The sequence below is a fragment of the Anomaloglossus baeobatrachus genome, chromosome 8, assembly GCF_048569485.1.
Source record: "Anomaloglossus baeobatrachus isolate aAnoBae1 chromosome 8, aAnoBae1.hap1, whole genome shotgun sequence".
NCBI classification, from domain to species: Eukaryota; Metazoa; Chordata; class Amphibia; order Anura; family Aromobatidae; genus Anomaloglossus; species Anomaloglossus baeobatrachus.
In genome coordinates, this window is record NC_134360.1 from 206,554,405 (window position 1) to 206,576,169 (window position 21,765).

The following is a 21,765-nucleotide window of genomic DNA, read 5'->3' on the forward strand; positions in this document are numbered from 1 at the left end:
CAGCGTTATGCGCAAGCGCTCGCTGGCCAGATGACCGGACGTCACCTGCTGCTGAGCAGGATGGGAAAGAGGTGACGTCCGGTCATCTGGCCAGCGATCGCTTGTGCATAACGCTGGAGAAATAGGGGAAAGTGCGGTCACGAGGTTATGGGCGGCACTTGCTGATGACACTCACAGCGCCGCCCATAACCTCGTGCCCGCGCAAAGCGTCACCAGCGGTCACACGTGCACACAGTGCACGGCACCGCTACAGTGGAACAGCGCATGCGCGGGACCACGGGCACCCAGGGGCGGCGTCCTGAGCTTTGAAATTCAGCGTTCGGGGGTGGCATAAATCTGCTGGAGGAACAGCAACGGACCCCAGGCAGCCCGCCCCCATGGAAGATTTACGAAATTTGCATAAGAAAAAGGTACAAGTTTACAAAGTGTTTATTTTGGTATAAAAGCAGCCACAAGAACTATAGGAAGCTTCCTAAAATGCAGCCCAGGAGCTGCAGAGGGGGGAACTTTTAGCTTTATAGCTAAATTTCTGATGACAGGTTCATATTAGTGCAGAATACAAATTTAAAAGAAGCCTTTCTGCCAATCATCAGCTCTAAATTGGAGCATAATGAACCAGTTTTTTGCATTTCCGTATTTTTCTAATAAAGGTGGCTCATATTATATTGTGCATGGGTGCCCCCTAGTGGTCTGGCCAAGGAATTGAAATACAAAAAAAATTAAAATAAAAAAAATAAAAAAGTCCAGCTTTGAAACGCTGCGCTTTATGCCCATCAAAATACACAATATCTATGTGCTCCGCTTATTGCATTGATAATTGTTTGTTTTTTTTATGGATTTGACAGTTTTTATTTCATATTTTTCTTTTTAGTGCAAAACTTTCCAATTCCGCACAGTTGGGAATGAGTTTTTATGGTCACATTTAGGCTGCATGCGCACGCTGCGTTTTTGCCGCGTTTTTTGGTGCAGCTTTGTTGTCAGAACTTTCTGACATTTGACTTCCCAGCAAAGTCTATGAGAAGTCAGATTTGCTGTGCGCACATTGCAGTTTGTCAGCGGGTTTTTTTTTGTCAAAAGTTTGTGACACAAAAAGATGCAGCATGTTCATTCTTCTAGCGTTTTTGTCAACATTTGTCACAAAAAACGCATCAAAATCGCATGCTGTCAATTTGGTGCGTTTTTGGTGCATTTTTTCATGCAGTTTTGGTGAGTTTTTCATGCGTTTTTGGTGCATTTTTGTCACATAAAAAAACACATCAAAAAAGGTATCAAAAACACAACAACATTACAAGCGTTTTTTTGACATTTCCAGGCTCTGACAAGGTGCAGTTTTGGTTGCAGTTTGTGTGCAGAAATAACTGCAGCGTGCGCATGTAGCCTTATTTTATTTTACCCATTAAAACGTAGCAGATTTTATGCCTCCCCCAAAAACTGCAGAGGGAGAAAAAGCAGCTTATATTCTATGTGGAATCATGGCTTAGGCTGCTTTCACACATCCGGATTTTTGCTCTGCGGCACAATACGGCGTTCTGCAGAAAAACCGCAACCGGCTTTTGTAACGCCGGTTGCGTTTTTTTTTGCATAGACTTACATTAGTGCCGTATTGTGCCGCAGGGGCTTGCGTTCGGTCCGGTTTTTGCCGCAAGCGGCAGATTTAGCCGATGCCGCGGCCGGATCGAACGTTCTCTGCAACATTTTTTGCTCCGGCAAAAAACACCGCATCGCGCCGCATCCGGCCGCTGCGCTGCATTTTCCAATGCATACCTATGGAGGCCGGATGCGGCGCGATGCGGAAAAAACCACATCCGCTCGCCGCATGCGTTTTTTTCCACTGCGCATGCGCAGTAGCATGCCGCAACCGGAAAAAAACGGACGGGCCGCATGTAAAAACTTATGCAAAGGATGCGGTGTTTTCGCCGCATCCGTTGCATAGTTTTCACAGCCGGATTGAGCCGCAGTGCTCAAACCGGATGTGTGAAAGTAGCCTTAGAGAGCCAATAATATAAAAGTGAAGCTGATTATAATATCCAGCAGCAGAGAGAACAGTCTCTGTGATGTGACCAATCGAAATCACAATTAGGGCCATCGATCACAGTAAAATCAGACTTTTTACTGGAAATCCATTAGAATCCACATTCAGAATCAGGGCTGTGGAGTCGGTAAGCCAAACCTTCCACTCCGACTCCGGCTCCTCAATTTCCCTTGCACCGACTCAGACTCTCACATATATTGCTTATAGTTAAGTGAAAAATGTATTGTAATACAATGTGAACATCAGACATTTAATAATTTTTATGATACAATAATCAAGATATTTAGATATATTTTATGTTCTATTTATTGGAATACAACTTCAGAACACAAAAAACTGTATTAAATTGTAAATAGGTCACCCATAGACTTGCATTGCAGTGACTCGTGCGAGAAACTCACCAAAACGCAGCATGCTCCGATTTTTTTCTCAGTCCGTTTTGGACTGAGAAAAAAAAATAGCAGATGGGAGCCGCCTCATTGATTAACATGGGTCCGAGTGCAATGCGAGATTTTTTTGCATTGCACTAATGCGAGTTAATCGCAAGTATGAAGCCGGCCAAATGCAGTGACTCCGGGCATCCCAGCAAAGGCAATGGGTGAAAAGATAGGGCATTCAGACACAGCGTTTTGTGAGGATCCTCACACAGAATGAGCAGTCAGTTTGTGGCATTTTTCTAATCTGCTTTTGCTATTGAAAGCATTATTTATCATTATTTAGCATTATGAGCATTATTTATCAACCTTTCAGGTGATGCGGTTTTTTTAAAAAGCTGATCTGCTTTTGGAGCTGAAAAACGTATCCTCAAAAAAAACGCTGTGTGTGACTGTAGCCTTAGATCAGGAATAGAACAGACATTTATAGGACATTTCATAACTTTCCCAAATTCCTATGAAAAAATATTCAGCACATTCTGCATTGCACTCCTGTCCCCAATTTATTATATATTTTAGGAGTCTGAGTCGGTGCATTTTATACCGACTCCGACTCCACAGCCCTGGTCAGAAAACATCTTGCATGTCCTCATCAATAGCATTTACAGTATATACCCCACCACCACGGCTGTGGTCCCCTCGTCCATCAGCAGTCAGTCATCTAGTAGTCATGTATCTTGTCAATGCAGCGTTAAAGGGAATCTGTCACCAGGTCTTTGCCCCCTAATCTGAGAGCACCATAACCTAGAGACAGAGACCCCGATTCCAGCGATGTGTCACTTACTGGGCTGCTTAGTGTTGTTTTGATTAAATCACTGATTAATCAGCAGTAGATTATGATTACAGGACTACTTGGCATGCTGCAGGTAGTCCAGCATATTCATGAGCTCTGTATAACTGCTAGATCTGCAGCAGAGAAAACAATGATTTTATCAAAATGACAGCAAACCGCTCAGTAAGTGACACATCGCTGGAAATAGGGTCTCTGTCTCTACATTATGCTGCTTTCAGATGGGGGAGCAAAAACCTGAGAACAGACTCCCCTTAATGATTTGTACTCTGTAAATGCTTAGCCTGAGTATACAGTAATGGAGGATGGGAGGAGGGGGGGGGGGTGAACAAACCTATGAACTTGCGCAGGCGCAAGATTATGAGCGGCGCTGTGAATGTCATCACCAGCGTCATCCAAGTACCCGTCCATAATCTCATGCCCGCACTTTTACCTCTGCCTCTACCGTTATGTGCTTGCGCTGGCCATTGCTTATTTTTATCATCCCCGTTTACCTTTTTTTGAAAACAGTGCTCAGTCCCGCTATAGTGCCACTGCGCATGCGCGAGACTCCTGGAGCACTGCAGAAGATGTGGGCGGCGGCCTCATCTATGTAAATGAACACTAGGGACGGCAAACAGCAGCAGGAGGGGGGATAACAGACGAAATACAGCCCACCCCCGGGGCCAGCAAACCCCATTACCATAGCAAAAGGTAAGATTTTATAAGGTTGTTATTTAGGTCTGAAAGGGGGGCCAGTAGCAAGATGCACCTTTATAGAATGCAGCCCAGGAGCTGCAGAAGGGGATTCTTTTAGTTTAATAGCGAAAATTCTGGTGACAGGTTCCCTTTAACCCCTTCAGCCCCCGGGCACTTTCCGTTTTTTGAGTTTTTGTTTTTTGCTCCCCTTCTTCCGAGAGCCGTAACTTTTTTTATTTTTCTGTCATTCTTGCCATATGAGGGCTTGTTTTTTGCGGGATGAGTTATACTTTTAAATTAACCCATGAGTTTTAACATATAGTGTACTGGAAAACGGCAAAAAAATTCCAAGTGCAAAAAAAATTGCAAAAAAAGTGTGATCGTACAATAGTTTTTGGGATATTTTATTCACAGTGTTCACTAACGGGTAAAACTGATGTATCTATGTGATGCCTCAGGTCAGTGCGAGTTTGTAGACACTAAACATGTATAGCTTTACTTGTATTTAAGGGGTTAAAAAAAGTCACAAGCTTGTCCAAAAAAAAAAGTGGCGCACGTTTTGCGCTATTTTCCAAAACCCGTAGCGTTCTGATTTTTCGGGATCTATGGCTCAGTGACGGCTTATTTTTTGCGTCTTGAGCCGACGTTTTAAACTGTACCATTTTTGTACAGATGCTACGTTTTGATCGCCTGTTATTGCATTTTGCGCAAAATTTGCGGCGACCAAAAAAACGTAATTTTGGCGTTTGGAATTTTTTTGCCGCTACGCCATTTACTGATCAGATTAATTGATTTTATATTTTGATAGATCGGGCATTTCTGAACTCGGCGATACCAAATATGTGTATATTTTTTATTTTTTTTAACACTTTCATTTTCAATGGGGCGAAAGGGGGGGGTGGTAATTTGAACTTTTAAGTTTTTTATTTTTTTGTTTTTTAATTTTTAAAACTTTTTTTTTTTTTATTTTACTAGTCCCCCTAGGGGGCTATAGCGATCAGCAATCCGATCACTCTGCCCTATGTGCTGATCACAGCTACACAGCTGAGAACTGCAGATTTGGTGCTTTACTTTCAATGCCGGCTGTATTCCGGCATTGAGAGGAAGTGAGTCATGTTAGCTACAGGCGTCGTCACATGACCCTGTGCTACCCATGGCAACCACCGAAAGTCACGTAATCATGTCACGTGACTTCCGGTGGGGGCGGGGTAAGTGTCATGGCGGCGCACATATACATCTCGCTGCCAGATTTTGGCAGCGAGATGTAAGGGGTTAATGGCCGCGGGTGGAAGCGATTCCACCCGCGACTAGCAGGCACACATGTCAGCTGTTGAAAACAGCTGATATGTGCGCGGATCATCACCGCCTGCCCACGGCAGGGGGCGGGGATTAACTGCACACGATCCATGACGTACCCAGTACGTCATGGGTCGTTAAGGGGTTAACACTTGTCTATGTGAAGTACATATAAGAATGAGACATCATTGGGAGCTTTGATACATTTTTTTTTTTTATTATATTACATATTAGTATCTAGATTTGGTGGAAAGCCCCACTATCGCTAAAAATCATTCTTCTTTCCCGCTGTCCTTTACACCCCGAAGGTAATTTCCTGGGCTTCCCTTTGCTTTTGGTGAAGGTCCTTAGCTCGATTTTTTAACGTTTCTGCCTTGGCATCGTCTCTTTTGACCCCGTCTCCAAGTTTGTACATTCGGCTGGCGTTCGCACAAGCCCACATATGTCCCAGCTCACAGGCCCTCTCAGAAAAGTGCAGGGCCCGCGCCATATCCTTGGCAAAGCCGGGCGATCCCTCCAGGTACATTGTGCTTAGGTTGAAACAACTTGGTGCAAATTTGCTGTCACAAGCCTTTGTATAATAATCCCTGGCTGCTTGAAGATCGGGTTTCTCATCATATATGCGGCCATCTTGTGCCAGGAGCCCCACGTTATGGCAGGAATCGGCAGATTTCTTCCCTCCCTTAAGACAGGATTTTAGAAAGCAGGTATAGGCAGTTTTTAGATCGGCTGGAAGTCCTCCTGCAAAACCCAAAAACAAGGCACACGTTACAATGGAAGACTAAAGTAAGTGATTTGAATCAATAGCACATTATTTAAAGGGGCTGTCCACTACTAGGACAACCCCTTCTGGATCCACATGTTTCCCCCCAGGTAAAATAGAAAAAAGCTTATACTCACTTCCACGGCTGGCACGGTTCCAGGGGTGTCAGTGTTCGCATTCTTGAGTCTCACGTGAGGTTGTGACGTCACACGAGCCCCACGCCAATCACCGCCGGCTTCTGTCTCCCCGTCTTTGGACACAGAAACAATCAACAGGAAGGGAGGCAGCCGCAGTGCACACTTCCTGTTGATTAACTTGTTTGTCCAAAGGTGGGGAGACAGAAGCTGATGCTGATTAGATGCGGGGCTCGCGTGACGTCATAACATTAGGTCCCTTTCAGACGTCAGTGTTTCAGGTCCGTGTGACATCCATTGTTAACACGGATTTCACACATACCCATGTTATTCTATGGTGTTACCCACACGTCCGTGTTTTCCCACAGACCGAGTGACCCTGCTTGGTCCTGCATTAACACGCGGAGACATGTCAGTTTTTTTTCCAGCAGCACGGGTGTCACACGGATCGCACACTGATGTGACGTACCGGAGAAAACACGTGTCTTTGTAATAAAAAGATTTTCTATATTCACCTGTATCCAGCACAATTTTCTTCGTCTCTGCAGTATACACCATGCTGGTCAGCAACAGGATTTCCTGGGTTCCCAATTAATACTAACACCTGTTTGAGTCACAGATTCTGACTCAGCTTCAATACCATTCCTGGCCACCAGAGGGAGCTGCAAGCCAGCACCCACGTGGATGACATTCATAACACTCCTGCTTCTGACCCCCGCTCATTGATTATTCACTGCACCTCGGGCCTGGAAGCTGAAGCATCACCAGAGACAGCATCAGGGACCGCATTGTCGGCGAGAGGCGAGTATCCAGCGAATACTGTGTGTACAGTGACATCCAGGAGGTCATCAGAGTTACCAATAAACTCTGATGAACCTGTGAAGTCATCGTCGTGACACCCGCTGTAGTGCGGGTGTCGCGGGGGTGTCACAAGGAGGTCATTGGGCAATCTGAGGACCTCCTGGACGTCTCTGCACACACAGTGTTTGCTGGATACTCGCCTGTCACCGACGAAGCAGTCCCCGATGCTGTCCTCGTCAATGCTGCAGCTTCCAGGCCCGAGGTGCAGTGAATAATCAATGAGTATAATGAGTGGGGGTCAGAAGCAGGAGACAGCAGAGCTGGATACAAGTGAATATAGAAAATATTTTTATTTCAAAGACACGTGTTTTCTCCAGTACATGTCACATGCATGCAAACATGGATGTCACACACCGATGCGTGTGACTTGTGCCCAATTAAACACCTATGTCTGAAAGAGGCCTTATTTAAGCCCTGGCACCAATGGAACCGCGACGGCCATGGAGGGGAGTATAGGCTTTTTTTTTTATTTTACCTGGGGGGGAAACATATGGAATTACAAGGGGTTGTCCTAGTAGTGGACAACCCCTTTAAGTCAGATTTGGTAAAACCATAATGATACAATGCTTAACTTCAAGGTGGGGGAACAGAAAAATCCACAACTAAGGTGCGATCTTTATATAACAAATTTATATTTATATACTAGCTGTACTACACGGCTTCGCCCGAGTTAATAACTGTTGTTAACAAAATAGAATGTATCAACAAAAATTTATTCTGCACACAATATCCGCTGCCTGGGATAGTAACTGTCTCTGTTTCTCTCCCATTCTCTGTCTGTCTCCCCCTCTGTATATATCTCTATGTCTCTCTGCCTCTTCCCCCAGTGTCTGCCTCTTCCCCCAGTGTCTGCCTCTTCCCCCAGTGTCTGCCTCTTCCCCCAGTGTCTGCCTCTTCCCCCAGTGTCTGCCTCTTCCCCCAGTGTCTGCCTCTTCCCCCAGTGTCTGCCTCTTCCCCCAGTGTCTGCCTCTTCCCCCAGTGTCTGCCTCTTCCCCCAGTGTCTGCCTCTTCCCCCAGTGTCTGCCTCTTCCCCCAGTGTCTGCCTCTGTCTGTTTCTTACCCTGTCTGTCTCTTTTCCTCTTTCCCTGTCTGTCTCTTTCCCTGTGTCTGTCTCTGTCTCTTTGTCTGTGTGTCTCTTAACCTGTCTCTCTCTTTCCCTGTCAGTCTCTTTCCCTGTCAGTCTCTCTTTGTCTGTGTGTCTCTTTGTGTCTGTTTCTTTCCCTGGCTGCATTGTGACACGCCAACATTCCATATAAGGGCGTGGCTGCGCATTCTTCTGAAGTTCTGGCTGCACTGTGGCTCCCAGCTCCATTCGCTTTAATGGAGGCAGGTTTTTTGGCGAATAACTGTAAAGTGCGGGGTTAAAATTTCCCCTCAAAACATAGCCTATGACACTCTCAGGGTCCAGAAGTGTGAGTGTGCAAAATTTGTGGCTGTAGCTGCGACGGTGCAGATGCCAATCCCAGACATACAGAGATATATACCGTATTTTTCGCTTTATAAGACGCACCTGATTATAAGACGCACCCCCAAATTTGGTGAAGGAAAAGAGGTTTTTTTTTAATGTTAAATGGGGTCCATCTTATAATGCCAGTGTCCGTCTAACAAATCATATAGGGTATATGTCCCTCATAGCCTTCCATCCTACAATTAGCCCCCCTTAATCTGGATATGGCCCCCTTATATTGAATATAGCCCTCTTGTGCTGGGACACGTCCCCCTGTGCTGCCCATGGCCCTATAGATGGTACACCTCCCCTGTGTTTGATATGGCCCCCATACTGCTGCCCATGGCCACTATAGATGGCACACCTCCCCTGTGTTAGATATGCCCCCCATGTGTGCTGCCCATGGCCACTATAGATGGCACATCTCCCCTGTGTTAGATATGCCCCCCATGTGTGCTGCCCATGGCCACTATAGATGGCACATCTCCCCTGTGTTAGATATGGCCCCCATGTGTGCCGCCCATGGCCCCTATAGATGGCACACCTCCCCTGTGTTAGATATGGCCCCCATGTGTGCTGCCCATGGCTACTATAAATGGCACACCTCCCCTGTGTTAGATATGGCCCCCATGTGTGCTGCCCTCGGCTACTATAGATGGCACATCTCCCCTGTGTTAGATATGCCCCCCCCCCCATGTGTGCTGCCCATGGCCACTATAGATGGCACATCTCCAGTGTTAGATATGGCCCCCATGTGTGCTGCCCATGGCCCCTGTAGATGGCACATCTCCCCTGTGTTAGATATGGCCCCCATGTGTGCTGCCCAAGGCCACTATAGATGGCACATCTCCCCTGTGTTAGATATGCCCTCCATACTGCTGCCCATAATAAAATAAAACACTCTTTCCTTACCTTCTCAGCGCTGTCCCTCCTCGTGTCTCCCTCCTCGCAGTTGAGCTCCGAGTCCTCCCTCCTCTACTTCCTGGTTCTTGCTGCCGGTCATGTGATCGGCATGGCAGAGGGATATCATCTCTGCGTGCCTTATCACAGACAACAGCAGCAGGAGACTGGAGATCAGCACTGGAGGTAAGTAAAGCTTTTTTTTATTTTACTATGGGCAGCAGCACGGGGGCCATATCTAACACGGGGGGGGGGGGGAATCATGTGCGATCAAGATCAAAGGAGGGCGCAGGCAGATCTAATATGCCTCAGCCCATCAGCGTGATGCAGTTTCAGCACCACGCTGCTGATGGACAGTGGCTGTGCATATTATATGAGCGGCAGATCTAACGCTGCCACCCGGAGCTGTCACCTGCCCCCAGCACCGCTCCAGAGCGGACCCTGCAGTGTAATATATATATATATATATATATATACACACACACACATACACAAACAAAAGTGCGTCATATAAAGCGAAAGATACGGTATATAACTTTATAACAACATGGCCACGTCTGTTCCTGGGTACCATTCTATGGGGATTTCTGGAATGTTCATAAATCATTCAGTCATAGGAATCAGACTATCTGTATAGTTATCTTCCCTACTGGCAGATTCAGTAAGATTGTCGCCATGTGATGTAAGTAGAAGTCTAGGAAGCCCCGGATAACCGAGGAAAAAGGAAACTATAGGGGAAAAAAAAAACAAAAACACCCCCATATATTTCTTATCTACAGTACAGACCATAAGTTTGGACACACCTAATTCAAAGAGTTTTCTTTATTTTCAGGACTCTGAAAATTGTAGATTCACATTGAAGACATCGAAACTATGAATTAAAACATGAGGAATCAAATACTTAGTGTGAAACAACTGAAAATATGTCTTATATTCTAGGTTCTTCAAAGTAGCCACCTTTTGCTTTCATTACTACTTTGCACACTCTTGGCATTCTCTTGATGAGCTTCAAGAGGTAGTCACCGGAAATGGTTTTCCAACAGTCTTGAAGGAGTTCCCAGAGATGCTTAGCACTTGTTGGCCCTTTTGCCTTCACTCTGCGGTCCAGCTCACCCCAAACCATCTCGATTGGGTTCAGGTCTGGTGACTGTGGAGGCCAGGCCATCTGGCGTAGCACCCCATCACTCTCCTTCTTAGTCAAATAGCCCTTACACAGCCTGGAGGGGTGTTTGGGGTCATTGTCCTGTTGAAAAGAAGGGAATTTTGTTTACTTACCGTAAATTCCTTTTCTTCTAGCTCCAATTGGGAGACCCAGACAGTGGGTGTATAGCTACTGCCTCTGGAGGTCGCACAAAGAACTACACTTAAAAGTGTAAGGCCCCTCCCCTTCTGGCTATACACCCTCCCGTAGGAGTACGGATTCCTCAGTTTTAGTACCAAAGCAAGAAGGAGGAAAGCCAATAACAGTTTCAAAAACAAATTCAATCCGATAACAAGATCGGAGAACTTAAGAAACAACATGAACAACATGTGCACCCAAAAAACGAAACCCTAAGAACAAATAGGGCGGGTGCTGGGTCTCCCAATTGGAGCTAGAAGAAAAGGAATTTACGGTAAGTAAACAAAATTCCCTTCTTCTTTTTCGTTCCTAATTGGGAGACCCTGACAGTGGGACGTCCAAAAGCAGTCCCTGGGTGGGTAAAAAGATACCACATGAACGGGCTGTCAGACAGCCCTTTCCTACAGGTGGGCCACCGCCGCCTGAAGGACCTGTCTACCTAGGCTGGCATCTGCCGAAGCGTAGGTATGCACTTGATAGTGTTTGGTAAACGTGTGCAGACTCGACCAGGTAGCCGCCTGGCACACCTGCTGAGCCGTAGCCTGATGCCGCAATGCCCAGGATGCACCCACGGCTCTGGTAGAATGGGCCTTCAGTCCAGATGGAATCGGAAGCCCAGCAGAACGGTATGTGTGAAGAATTGGTTCCTTGATCCACCGCGCCAGGGTGGATTTGGAAGCTTGCGATCCCTTATGCTGACCAGCGACTAGGACAAAGAGCGCATCAGAACGGCGCAGAGACGCCGTGCGAGAAATGTAAATCCTGAGTGCTCTCACCAGGTCCAACAGATGTAAACCTTTTTCAAATTGGTGAACTGGATGCGGACACAAAGATGGCAAAGTGATCTCCTGATTGAGATGAAAGGAAGAAACCACCTTGGGAGAAAACTCTGGAATTGGACGCAGTACTACCTTGTCTTGGTGAAACACCAGGAAGGGAGATTTGCAAGATAACGCCGCTAGCTCGGACACTCTTCGAAGAGACGTGACCGCCACAAGAAAAACTACTTTTTGTGAAAGCCGAGAAAGGGAAACCTTTTTCAAAGGCTCGAAAGGCGGCTTCTGGAGAGCAATGAGAACCTTGTTTAGATCCCAGGGTTCCAATGGCCGTCTGTAAGGAGGAACGATATGACAAACTCCTTGGAGAAACGTGCGTACTTTAGAAAGCCGTGCCAGGCGCTTCTGAAAGAATACGGATAGCGCGGAGACTTGACCCTTAAGAGAGCTAAGCGACAAACCTTTTTCCAACCCAGACTGCAGGAAGGAAAGAAAAATTGGCAATGCAAATGGCCAGGGAGAAACTCCCTGAGCCAAGCACCAAGCTAAGAATATCTTCCACGTCCTGTGATAGATCTTAGCTGAGGATGGTTTTCTAGCCTGTCTCATTGTGGCAACAACTTCATGAGATAAACCTGAGGCCGCTAGGATCCAGGACTCAATGGCCACACAGTCAGGTTCAGGGCCGCAGAATTCAGATGGAAAAACGGCCCTTGAGACAGCAAATCTGGACGGTCTGGTAGTGCCCATGGTTGGCCTACCGTGAGATGCCACAGATCCGGGTACCACGACCTTCTTGGCCAGTCTGGAGCGACGAGAATGGCTCGATGGCAGTCGGACCTGATTTTCCGGAGAACTCTGGGCAACAATGCTAGAGGTGGGAACACATAGGGTAGTCGGAATTGCGACCAATCCTGAACCAAGGCGTCTGCCGCCAGCGCTCGGTGATCGTGAGACCGTGCCATGAAAACTGGGACCTTGTTGTTGTGCCGTGACGCCATCAGATCGACGTCCGGCGTCCCCCAGCGGCAGCAGATCTGCTGAAACACGTCCGGGTGAAGGGACCATTCCCCTGCGTCCATGCCCTGGCGACTGAGAAAGTCTGCTTCCCAGTTTTCCACGCCTGGGATGTGAACTGCGGATATGGTGGACGCTTTGCTTTCCACCCACGTCAAAATCCGCCGGACTTCTTGAAAGGCTTGGCGACTGCGTGTTCCCCCTTGGTGGTTGATGTACGCCACCGCCGTGGAATTGTCCGACTGAATCCGAATCTGCTTGCCTTCCAGCCATTGTTGGAAGGCTAGCAGAGCAAGATAGACTGCTCTGATTTCCAGAACATTGATCTGCAGGGTGGACTCTTCCTGAGTCCACGTCCCCTGAGCCCTGTGGTGGAGAAACACCGCTCCCCACCCTGATAGGCTCGCATCCGTCGTGACCACTGCCCAGGATGGGGGTAGGAACGACTTTCCCTGTGACAATGAGGTGGGGAGAAGCCACCAACGCAGAGAGTCCTTGGCAGTCTGAGAGAGGGAGACAGTCCTGTCGAGGGACGTCGATTTCCCATCCCATTGGCGTAGAATGTCCCATTGTAGAGGGCGCAGATGAAACTGCGCGAACGGGACCGCCTCCATCGCTGCTACCATCTTTCCTAGGAAATGCATGAGGCGCCTCAGTGAGTGCGACTGACTCTGAAGGAGAGATTGCACTCCTGTCCGTAGCGAACACTGCTTGTCCAGTGGAAGCTTCACTATCGCTGAGAGAGTATGAAACTCCATGCCAAGATAAGTCAGAGATTGGGTCGGGGTGAGATGAGACTTTGGAAAGTTGATAATCCACCCGAAACTCTGGAGAGTGTCTAGTGCCACCTTCAGACTGTGTTGGCATGCCTCTTGAGAGGGTGCCTTTATAAGCAGGTCGTCTAGATACGGGATGACCGAGTGACCTTGCGAGTGCAGAACAGCTACTACTGCTGCCATGACCTTGGTGAAGACCCGGGGGGCTGTTGCCAGACCGAAAGGTAACGCTACGAACTGCAGGTGTTCGTCGTGTATGACGAAGCGTAGGAAACGCTGATGCTCTGGCGCAATCGGCACGTGGAGATACGCATCTTTGATATCTATTGATGCTAGAAAATCTCCTTGAGACATTGAGGCTATGACGGAGCGTAGGGATTCCATCCGGAACCTCCTGACTTTTACGTGTCTGTTGAGCAACTTTAGATCCAGGATGGGTCGATACGATCCGTCCTTTTTTGGGACCACAAACAGATTGGAGTAAAAACCGTGACCTTGTTCCTGAAGAGGGACGGAGGTCACCACTCCTTCCGCCTTTAGAGCGGCCACCGCCTGCAACAGAGCATCGGCTCGGTCTGGTGGTGGAGAAGTTCTGAAGAAACGAGTTGGCGGACGAGAACTGAACTCTATCCTGTACCCGTGAGACAGAATATCCCTCACCCAACGGTCTTTGACGCGTGACAGCCAAATGTCGCCAAAGTGGGAAAGCCTCCCACCGACCGAGGGTGTGGGAATCGGAGACTGCAAGTCATGAGGACGCCGTCTTGGCAACGGTTCCTCCGGCTGTCTTTTTTGGGCGTGACTGAGACCTCCAAGAATCTGAGCGTCTCTGATCTTTTTGAGTCTTTTTTGACGAGGAGAATTGGGACCTGCCCGGTCCTCGAAAGGACCGATAACCAGACTGACCCCTCCTCTGTTGGGGTTTGTTTTGTCTGTGTTGCGGTAAGGATGAGTCCTTACCCTTGGAGTGTTTGATGATTTCATCCAAACGCTCTCCAAACAACCGGTCACGAGAAAAAGGCAAATTGGTTAAGCACTTCTTGGAATGAGAATCTGCCTTCCAGTGTCTCAACCACAGGGCCCTACGCAAAACAACGGAGTTGGCTGACGCCACTGCCGTGCGGCTTGTAGCGTCAAGAACAGCATTAATCGCGTACGACGCGAATGCCGCCATTTGCGAGGTCAATGGTGCTACCTGCGGGGCAAATGCACGTGTGACTGAGTCGACTTGCACAAGCCCGGCTGAGATAGCTTGGAGTGCCTATACGGCAGCAAAAGATGGCGCTAACGACGCTCCAATAGCTTCATAGATGGATTTCAGCCAGAGCTCCATCTGCCTGTCAGTGGCATCTTTAAGTGTCGCTCCATCTTCAACTGCAACCAAGGATCTAGCTGCAAGCCTGGAAATTGGAGGATCCACTTTTGGACACTGGGTCCAACCCTTGACCACCTCAGGGGGAAAAGGATAGCGTGTATCTTTAAGCCGTTTAGAAAAACGCCTTTCCGGATAAGCGTGGGGTTTCTGGATTGCATCTCTAAAGTCAGCGTGGTCCAGAAAAGTGCTTAATGCACGCTTAGGATATCTGAAATGGATTCTCTCGTGCTGCGAAGCTGACTCCTCTACAAGAGGAGCTGGTGGGGAAATATTTAACATCTTATTGATGGACGCTATAAGATCATTAACTATGGCGTCACCATCTGGTGTATCTAGATTGAGAGCGGTCCCAGGATCAGAATCCTGATCAGTTACGTCCGCCTCATCACCCATAGATTCATCTCGCTGGGATCCTGACCATTGAGATGAATGTGAAGGCCCCTCATAGCGAGCCCGCTTAGGTTGCCTGGGGCCATCGTCCGAGTCAGAGTCTTCACCCTGAGGTGTATGTGCCCGTCCCGGAGCTTGGAAGTAATTCAGCTGAGGGGGACCAGGGGGCAATGATTGCACAGTGTCCGTGGCCTGAAGCACAGGCCTAGCTCGCAATGTGTCAAGAATTTGTGACATAGTGAGAGTCATTCTGTCAGCAAAAGCCGTAAACTCAGTTCCTGTCACCTGGACAGCATTCACAGGTGGTACACCCTGGGTCACGTCCAGCAGAGGTCCCGACTGTGCAAGCGCCGCAGGGGCCGAGCACTGCACACAATGGGGGTCAGTGGAGCCTGCCGGTAGAAAAGTCCCACATGCGGTACAAGAAGCATATAATGTCTGTGCCTTGGCACCCTTGCGTTTTGTGGACGACATGCTGTTGGCTCTCTGTAATGTGAGAGAGTCTATAGCCAAAGGGCGACCAGCGCTATGCAGTACAAAGTATTTGCAGGAACAAAATACTAAGATTACTACTGGCACAAGAGGGGGTGAGCCCAGAGGGCTGCTTACCGCCCGCTGAATAGCGGGTAAGAGGCGCAGAATTCCTTGTCTGGGTCTCCCCGGCTCCCCTCTGCAGCTCAGCGTGTCAGCAGGAATGGCTGCCGGCGTCTGTGGAGAGGGGCGGCCCGTGGGAGTTCCCAAACAAAAGTGCGGGAAACAGTGTCCCCTCTGTGCCTATTGTGAGGGCTGGAGTATGTAAAAAACGACTCCAGCCCTCAGCGCTGATGCACTGACCAGCGTCCCGCCCCTCTCCTGACTGGCAGGTCTGGGGGCGGGAACGAACGGAACCAGGCCGCAAAAGCCGGGGACTCGAGTTATCAGCGCGGCCGCCGTAAAAGCGCGGCCCGCGCTGAACGCGCTGAAGTCCCCGGCGCACCACAAGTGCCAGCCGCGCCGCAGTCCCAGCGGCCGGCGCGACCGTTCCCCAAGAGTGTGCCTGCTTCAGCGAGCTGAATGAGGCCATGGCACAAGCGCCGCAGCGCTGATGTCCCCGGCGCACTACAACACCCAGCATGCTGCGGTGTGAGCGCCAAATGCACGGGGACACAGAGTACCTTGAGGAAGCAGGGCCATGTCCCTGATGTACTCCGCTCCATCCAGCATCTTCTCCAGGGGCTGTAGATGGAGCACGGTCTCAGTGCCTGGAGACCAGTAAATCCCACTTCACCCAGAGCCCTGTAAAAAGGGATGGGGAAGGAATCAGCATGTGGGCGCCAGCCACCGTACCCGCAATGGGTACCTCAACCTTACAAACACCTCCGACATACAGTGGGGTGAGAAGGGAGCATGCTGGGAGCCCTGTATGGGCCCTCTTTTCTTCCATCCGACATAGTCAGCAGCTGCTGCTGACTAAAAACAATGGAGCTATGCGTGCGTGTCTGACCTCCTTCGCACAAAGCTAAAACTGAGGAATCCGTACTCCTACGGGAGGGTGTATAGCCAGAAGGGGAGGGGCCTTACACTTTTAAGTGTAGTTCTTTGTGCGACCTCCAGAGGCAGTAGCTATACACCCACTGTCTGGGTCTCCCAATTAGGAGCGAAAAAGAAATAAATGATGGTCCAACTAAACACAAACCGGATGGAATAGCACGCCGCTGCAAGATGCTGTGGTAGCCATGCTGGTTCTCTATGCCTTCAATTTTGAATAAATCCCCAACAGTGTCACCAGCAAAGCACCATCACACCTCCTCCTCCATGCTTCACGGTGGGAACCAGCCATGGAGAGTCCATCCGTTCACCTTTTCTTCAAAGACACGATGGTTGGATCCAAAGATCTCATATTTGGACTCATCAGACCAAAGCACAGATTTCCACTGGTCTAATGTCCATTCCTTGTGTTCTTTAGCCCAAACAAGTCTCTTCTGCTTGTTGCCTGTCCTTAGCAGTGGTTCCCTAGCAGCTATTTTACCATGAAGGCCTGCCGCACAAAATCTACTCTTAACAGTTGTTCTAGAGATGAGGTGTGTCCAAACCTTTGGTCTGCACTGTATGTGTTGTGCTGCCTCTCACTATACTTTGTAACATTACAATGCAGTCGCTCATTTCCTCGGTGTCATTACACATACGAGGACCTAATTCATTTTTGTCCATACGTATCTTGGGCTAAATGATGTTTTTATCCCTTTCGCAACATATTCCATTAAAAGTTATGTTTATGTTCTTCTTCTTGTTCTCGGTTCACTTTTTTCTTGCAGCCATATGAGGAACAAACTTGTAGTTCTGAATATTCTTATTTATTTATAGAGCACCATTAATTCCATGGTGCTGTACATGAGAAGGGGTTACAATAAAAACCAAACCGGTTCTCGGGTCACAGTACGTACCTTTCCCCGTTATGTGATAAGCCCCCAGCTTGTAGCAGCTCTCGCTGTGATTGTTCTGTTCGCAGTTAAAGGTCAGGACTTTTGCTGTAGCCTCAAAGTTTCTTTTTATATTCTCTAAATACTCAGCTAACCGATGACATCCTGGAAAAGAGAAAGGAAACACATGACTATATGGAGAACATTGGTCATCGGTTTCAAGACAGTATGAAACAAAGAACGGCAGCCCCATGTAGATACCGGTATGTGTGGATGTGTTTAAAGGGAACCCATCACCAGATTTGGGGCCTATAAGCTGCGGCCACCACCAGTGAGGTCTTATATACAGCATTCTAACATGCTGTATATAAGAGCCCAGGCCGCTGTGTAGAACGTAAAAATCACTTTATAATACTCACCTAATGCGCGGGGTGGTGCAGACTGGTCAAATGGATGTCTTCGTTCTCTGGGATTGGTGCCTCCTCTTTCACCCATCTTTGTCGTCCTCCTTCTGAAGCCGCGGTGCATGATGCGTCTACGTCATCCACACTCGCCGGCATTGAGGTCCTGCACAGGCGCACTACAATACTTTCATCTGCCCTGCTCAGGGCAGATCAAAGTGCGCTTGCGCAGGACCTCAATGTCGGTGCATGTGTATGACGTAGACGCGTCATGCACCTCGGCTTCAGAATAAGGAAAACAAAAATGGGCAAAAGGGGAGGCGCCGACACCAGAGAATGGCGCCACCCATCCGACTGTTGTGCACCGGAGCGACCTTCTAGGTGAGTATTATAAAGTGATTATTATGTTCTACACAGCGGCCTGGGCTCTTATATACAGCATGTTAGAATACTGTATATAAGAGCCCAGTGGTGGTGGCCGCAGTTTATTAGTGCAAAAAACTGGTGACAGGTTCCCTTTAAAGGGGATTTCCACAGTCCTTTATCAATGGCCATAGGGTGCTGAATAAAGTAAAACTTAATCATAAAAACGTACTTATTATATAAGATGCAATATATTTTCTCTGTATTGATTCCTAGTTGTTTAATAAAAAAGATCCGATTAGAAACAAAAACGTACTTATACTTACCTCCTATGAGACCACATGACCGCTGCAGCCAATCATTTGCCACTAATCAGATGCAGCCTTAAGTTTTGTTTTTGCAGAAAATCAGTGTTTTTTTCCACTGAATGCTGCAGCTGCTGATTGACTGCAGCCATTATGTAAGCTCATGAGAGGCAAGTATTTTTTTTATCCAGCATTCTTAGTCCATTTAACAGGTGGTTGTCCAATATTAGAACACCTAGTTAAGGAAAATGTCCCCTGCCCCCCCCCCCCCCACACACCCCCGTCTCTATTATACACATACGAAGGGTTAATCTAAGCTCATCTATCAGACCCATGTAATTGTCTACAATCTTGTGCAGCCTGAAAATCATTCTGATTCATTATGGGCCGTGTTCAGATTATGTCGGTGGCCTCTGAACTGTGTGTGCCCCAAAAAAAGATCGAAAAGTGCAAACTTAGAATATTTATATGGGTCCATTAACCCAAAAGAGGCCAAAAACAGGTCTTTGGTCGCTGACACATTGTAACAAACTATCAGGACAGAGCTAATGATCATTTCTTACACGATACATTGTAACAAATTAGAAAGATGGCATATATACAGTATCAGTCCTCTGGCCGTGACACTACCACTGCATGCTGAGACTTGTAGTGCACTGATTGCCGGTCATATAGAGGTGACAGTCTTCTGATGATGACCATACAGGCTGCCATCTCCGGTGTATGTCACACACTGCTCTCACCGTCCGCCTCCTTCTCCCGGTGGCACTGATAATAATACTCCGTGCCCAGGTTGTCCAGAAATTCTTTCACTTCCTCCTCATTCTTAAAATCCACCAGCCCGGCCATAGCGACCACATGTAGCGGTCACAGTCACCTCCAGGCCCCGCCCACTACACCCAACCGGAAGTAAGCGTTCCCATGATAACACAGCCAACCAAGCCGGCGCAAATTGATGACGTCAGAAGGAGAGTGTGAGAATAATGCGCAGCCGCATAACGAGAACTAGATACCGTACATTATAAAAGTCGCAACCGCAGTGTACGCAGATCATACCGTGCACTCAGCCCCTATGGTGGCACTGTGTGTGGAAACATTATTAGGGAAGTTTATGGGTGGTGACACTGGTTATAGGAATATAGACACTGGTTATATATAGGGAATGACACTAATTATAAGGAAATACTGGTTATAGGACACCCTCACAAGGTTTATAGGGACACTGTGGCACTGTGTGGGGTACATTGGTAGAGTTACTGGGGACATTTGGCACTAATTATGGGGACTCTGTGGCACAGATTTTGGGGGCACTTTGGCACTGTGTGTGAGTATATTAATACAGTTTATGGGGACCCTGATTATGTGTACTGACACTGTTAATGGGGTGCACATTCCTTTAACACTGTTTATGGGGGGGGGCGCACTCCTGACACATTATGGGGGGTGCACTCTTCTGCACTCCTAACACTGATTATTGGGGGCGCACTCTTCTGACACTGATTATGGGGGGCGCACTCTTCTGCACTCCCTGACACTGATTATGGGGGGCGCTCTCCCTGACACTGATTATGGGGGGCACACTCTTCTGCACTCCCTGACACTGATTATGGGGGGCGCTCTCCCTGACACTGATTATGGGGGGCACACTCTTCTGCACTCCCTGACACTGATTATGGGGGGCGCTCTCCCTGACACTGATTATGGAGGGCGCACTTTTCTGCACTCTTCTAACACTGATTATGGGGGGCACACTCTTCACTTTTGACACTGATTATGGAGGTCGCTGACACTGATTATGGAGGTCGCTGACACTGATTATGGGGGGTGCACCTCCTGACACTGATTATGGAGGTCGCTGACACTGATTATGGGGGGTGCACTTTCTGACACTGATTATGGAGGTCGCTGACACTGATTATGGGGGGTGCACTCTCTGACACTGATTATGGAGGTCGCTGACACTGATTATGGGGGGCGCACTCTTCTGACACTTTATGGGGGGGCGCTCTTTTCTGACACTGATTATGGGGGGCGCACTCTTCTGACACTTTATGGGGGGTGCTCTCTGACACTGATTATGGGGAGTGCACTGACACTGATTATGGGGTGGTGCACTCTCTGACACGGATTATGGAGGTTTCTGACACTGATTATGGGGGGCGCACTCTTCTGACACTTTATGGGGGGTGCTCTCTGACACTGATTATGGGGAGTGCACTGACACTGATTATGGGGTGGTGCACTCTTTGACACGGATTATTGAGGTTTCTGACACTGATTATGGAGGTCCCTGACACTGATTATGAGGGGTGCACTCTCTGACACTGATTATGGAGGTCACTGACACTGATTATGGGGGGTGCACTCTCTGACACTGATTATGGAGGTCGCTGACACTGATTATGGGGGTGCACCTTCTGACACTGATTATGGAGGTCGCTGACACTGATTATGGGGGGTGCACTTTCTGACACTGATTATGGAGGTCGCTGACACTGATTATGGGGGGTGCACTCTCTGACACTGATTATGGAGGTCACTGACACTGATTATGGGGGGCGCACTCTTCTGACACTTTATGGGGGGGCGCTCTCTTCTGACACTGATTATGGGGGGCGCACTCTTCTGACACTTTATGGGGGGTGCTCTCTGACACTGATTATGGGGAGTGCACTGACACTGATTATGGGGTGGTGCACTCTCTGACACAGATTATGGAGGTTTCTGACACTGGTTATGGAGGTCTCTGACACTGATTATGGGGGGTGCACTCTCTGACACTGATTATGGAGGTCGCTGACACTGATGGGGGGTGCACCTCCTGACACTGATTATGGAGGTCGCTGACACTGATTATGGGGGGTGCACTTTCTGACACTGATTATGGAGGTCGCTGACACTGATTATGGGGGGTGCACTCATTGACACTGATTATGGAGGTCGCTGACACTGATTATGGGGGGCGCACTCTTCTGACACTTTATGGGGGGGCGCTCTTTTCTGACACTGATTATGGGGGGCGCACTCTTCTGACACTTTATGGGGGGTGCACTCTCTGACACTGATTATGGGGAGTGCACTGACACTGATTATGGGGTGGTGCACTCTCTGACACGGATTATGGAGGTTTCTGACACTGATTATGGAGGTCACTGACACTGATTATGGGGGGTGCACTCTCTGACACTGATTATGGAGGTCACTGACACTGATTATGGGGGGTGCACTCTCTGACACTGATTATAGAGGTCGCTGACACTGATTATGGGGGTGCACCTTCTGACACTGA

The 21,765-nt window shown here is 48.4% G+C and overlaps 1 protein-coding gene across 1 annotated transcript; it reads right to left on the bottom strand.

Annotated features, from left to right (window-relative positions):
- Positions 1 to 2,366: 2,366 nt before the first annotated feature.
- Positions 2,367 to 20,079, bottom strand: COA7 (cytochrome c oxidase assembly factor 7). The gene is made up of 3 exons (XM_075320095.1): positions 19,220 to 20,079; positions 17,432 to 17,572; positions 2,367 to 5,971 (listed from the first exon to the last, which is right to left on the bottom strand). The coding sequence occupies exons 1-3, from the start codon at positions 19,323 to 19,325 to the stop codon at positions 5,526 to 5,528; spliced, it is 693 nt and encodes a 230-aa protein (XP_075176210.1). The 5' UTR covers positions 19,326 to 20,079; the 3' UTR covers positions 2,367 to 5,525.
- Positions 20,080 to 21,765: the final 1,686 nt, after the last annotated feature.

What these genes read in the sequence shown, in the direction of transcription:
- COA7 (XM_075320095.1), bottom strand. Translation starts at nt 19,325, where the DNA reads ATGGCCGGGCTGGTGGATTTTAAGAATGAGGAGGAAGTGAAAGAATTT. An exon ending in CCGGGAGAAGGAGGCGGACG is followed by an intron (nt 17,573 to 19,219) that starts GTGAGAGCAGTG and finishes TCTCTTTTCCAG; the next exon opens with GATGTCATCGGTTAGCTGAG. An exon ending in TTATCACATAACGGGGAAAG is followed by an intron (nt 5,972 to 17,431) that starts GTACGTACTGTG and finishes TGGGTTTTGCAG; the next exon opens with GAGGACTTCCAGCCGATCTA.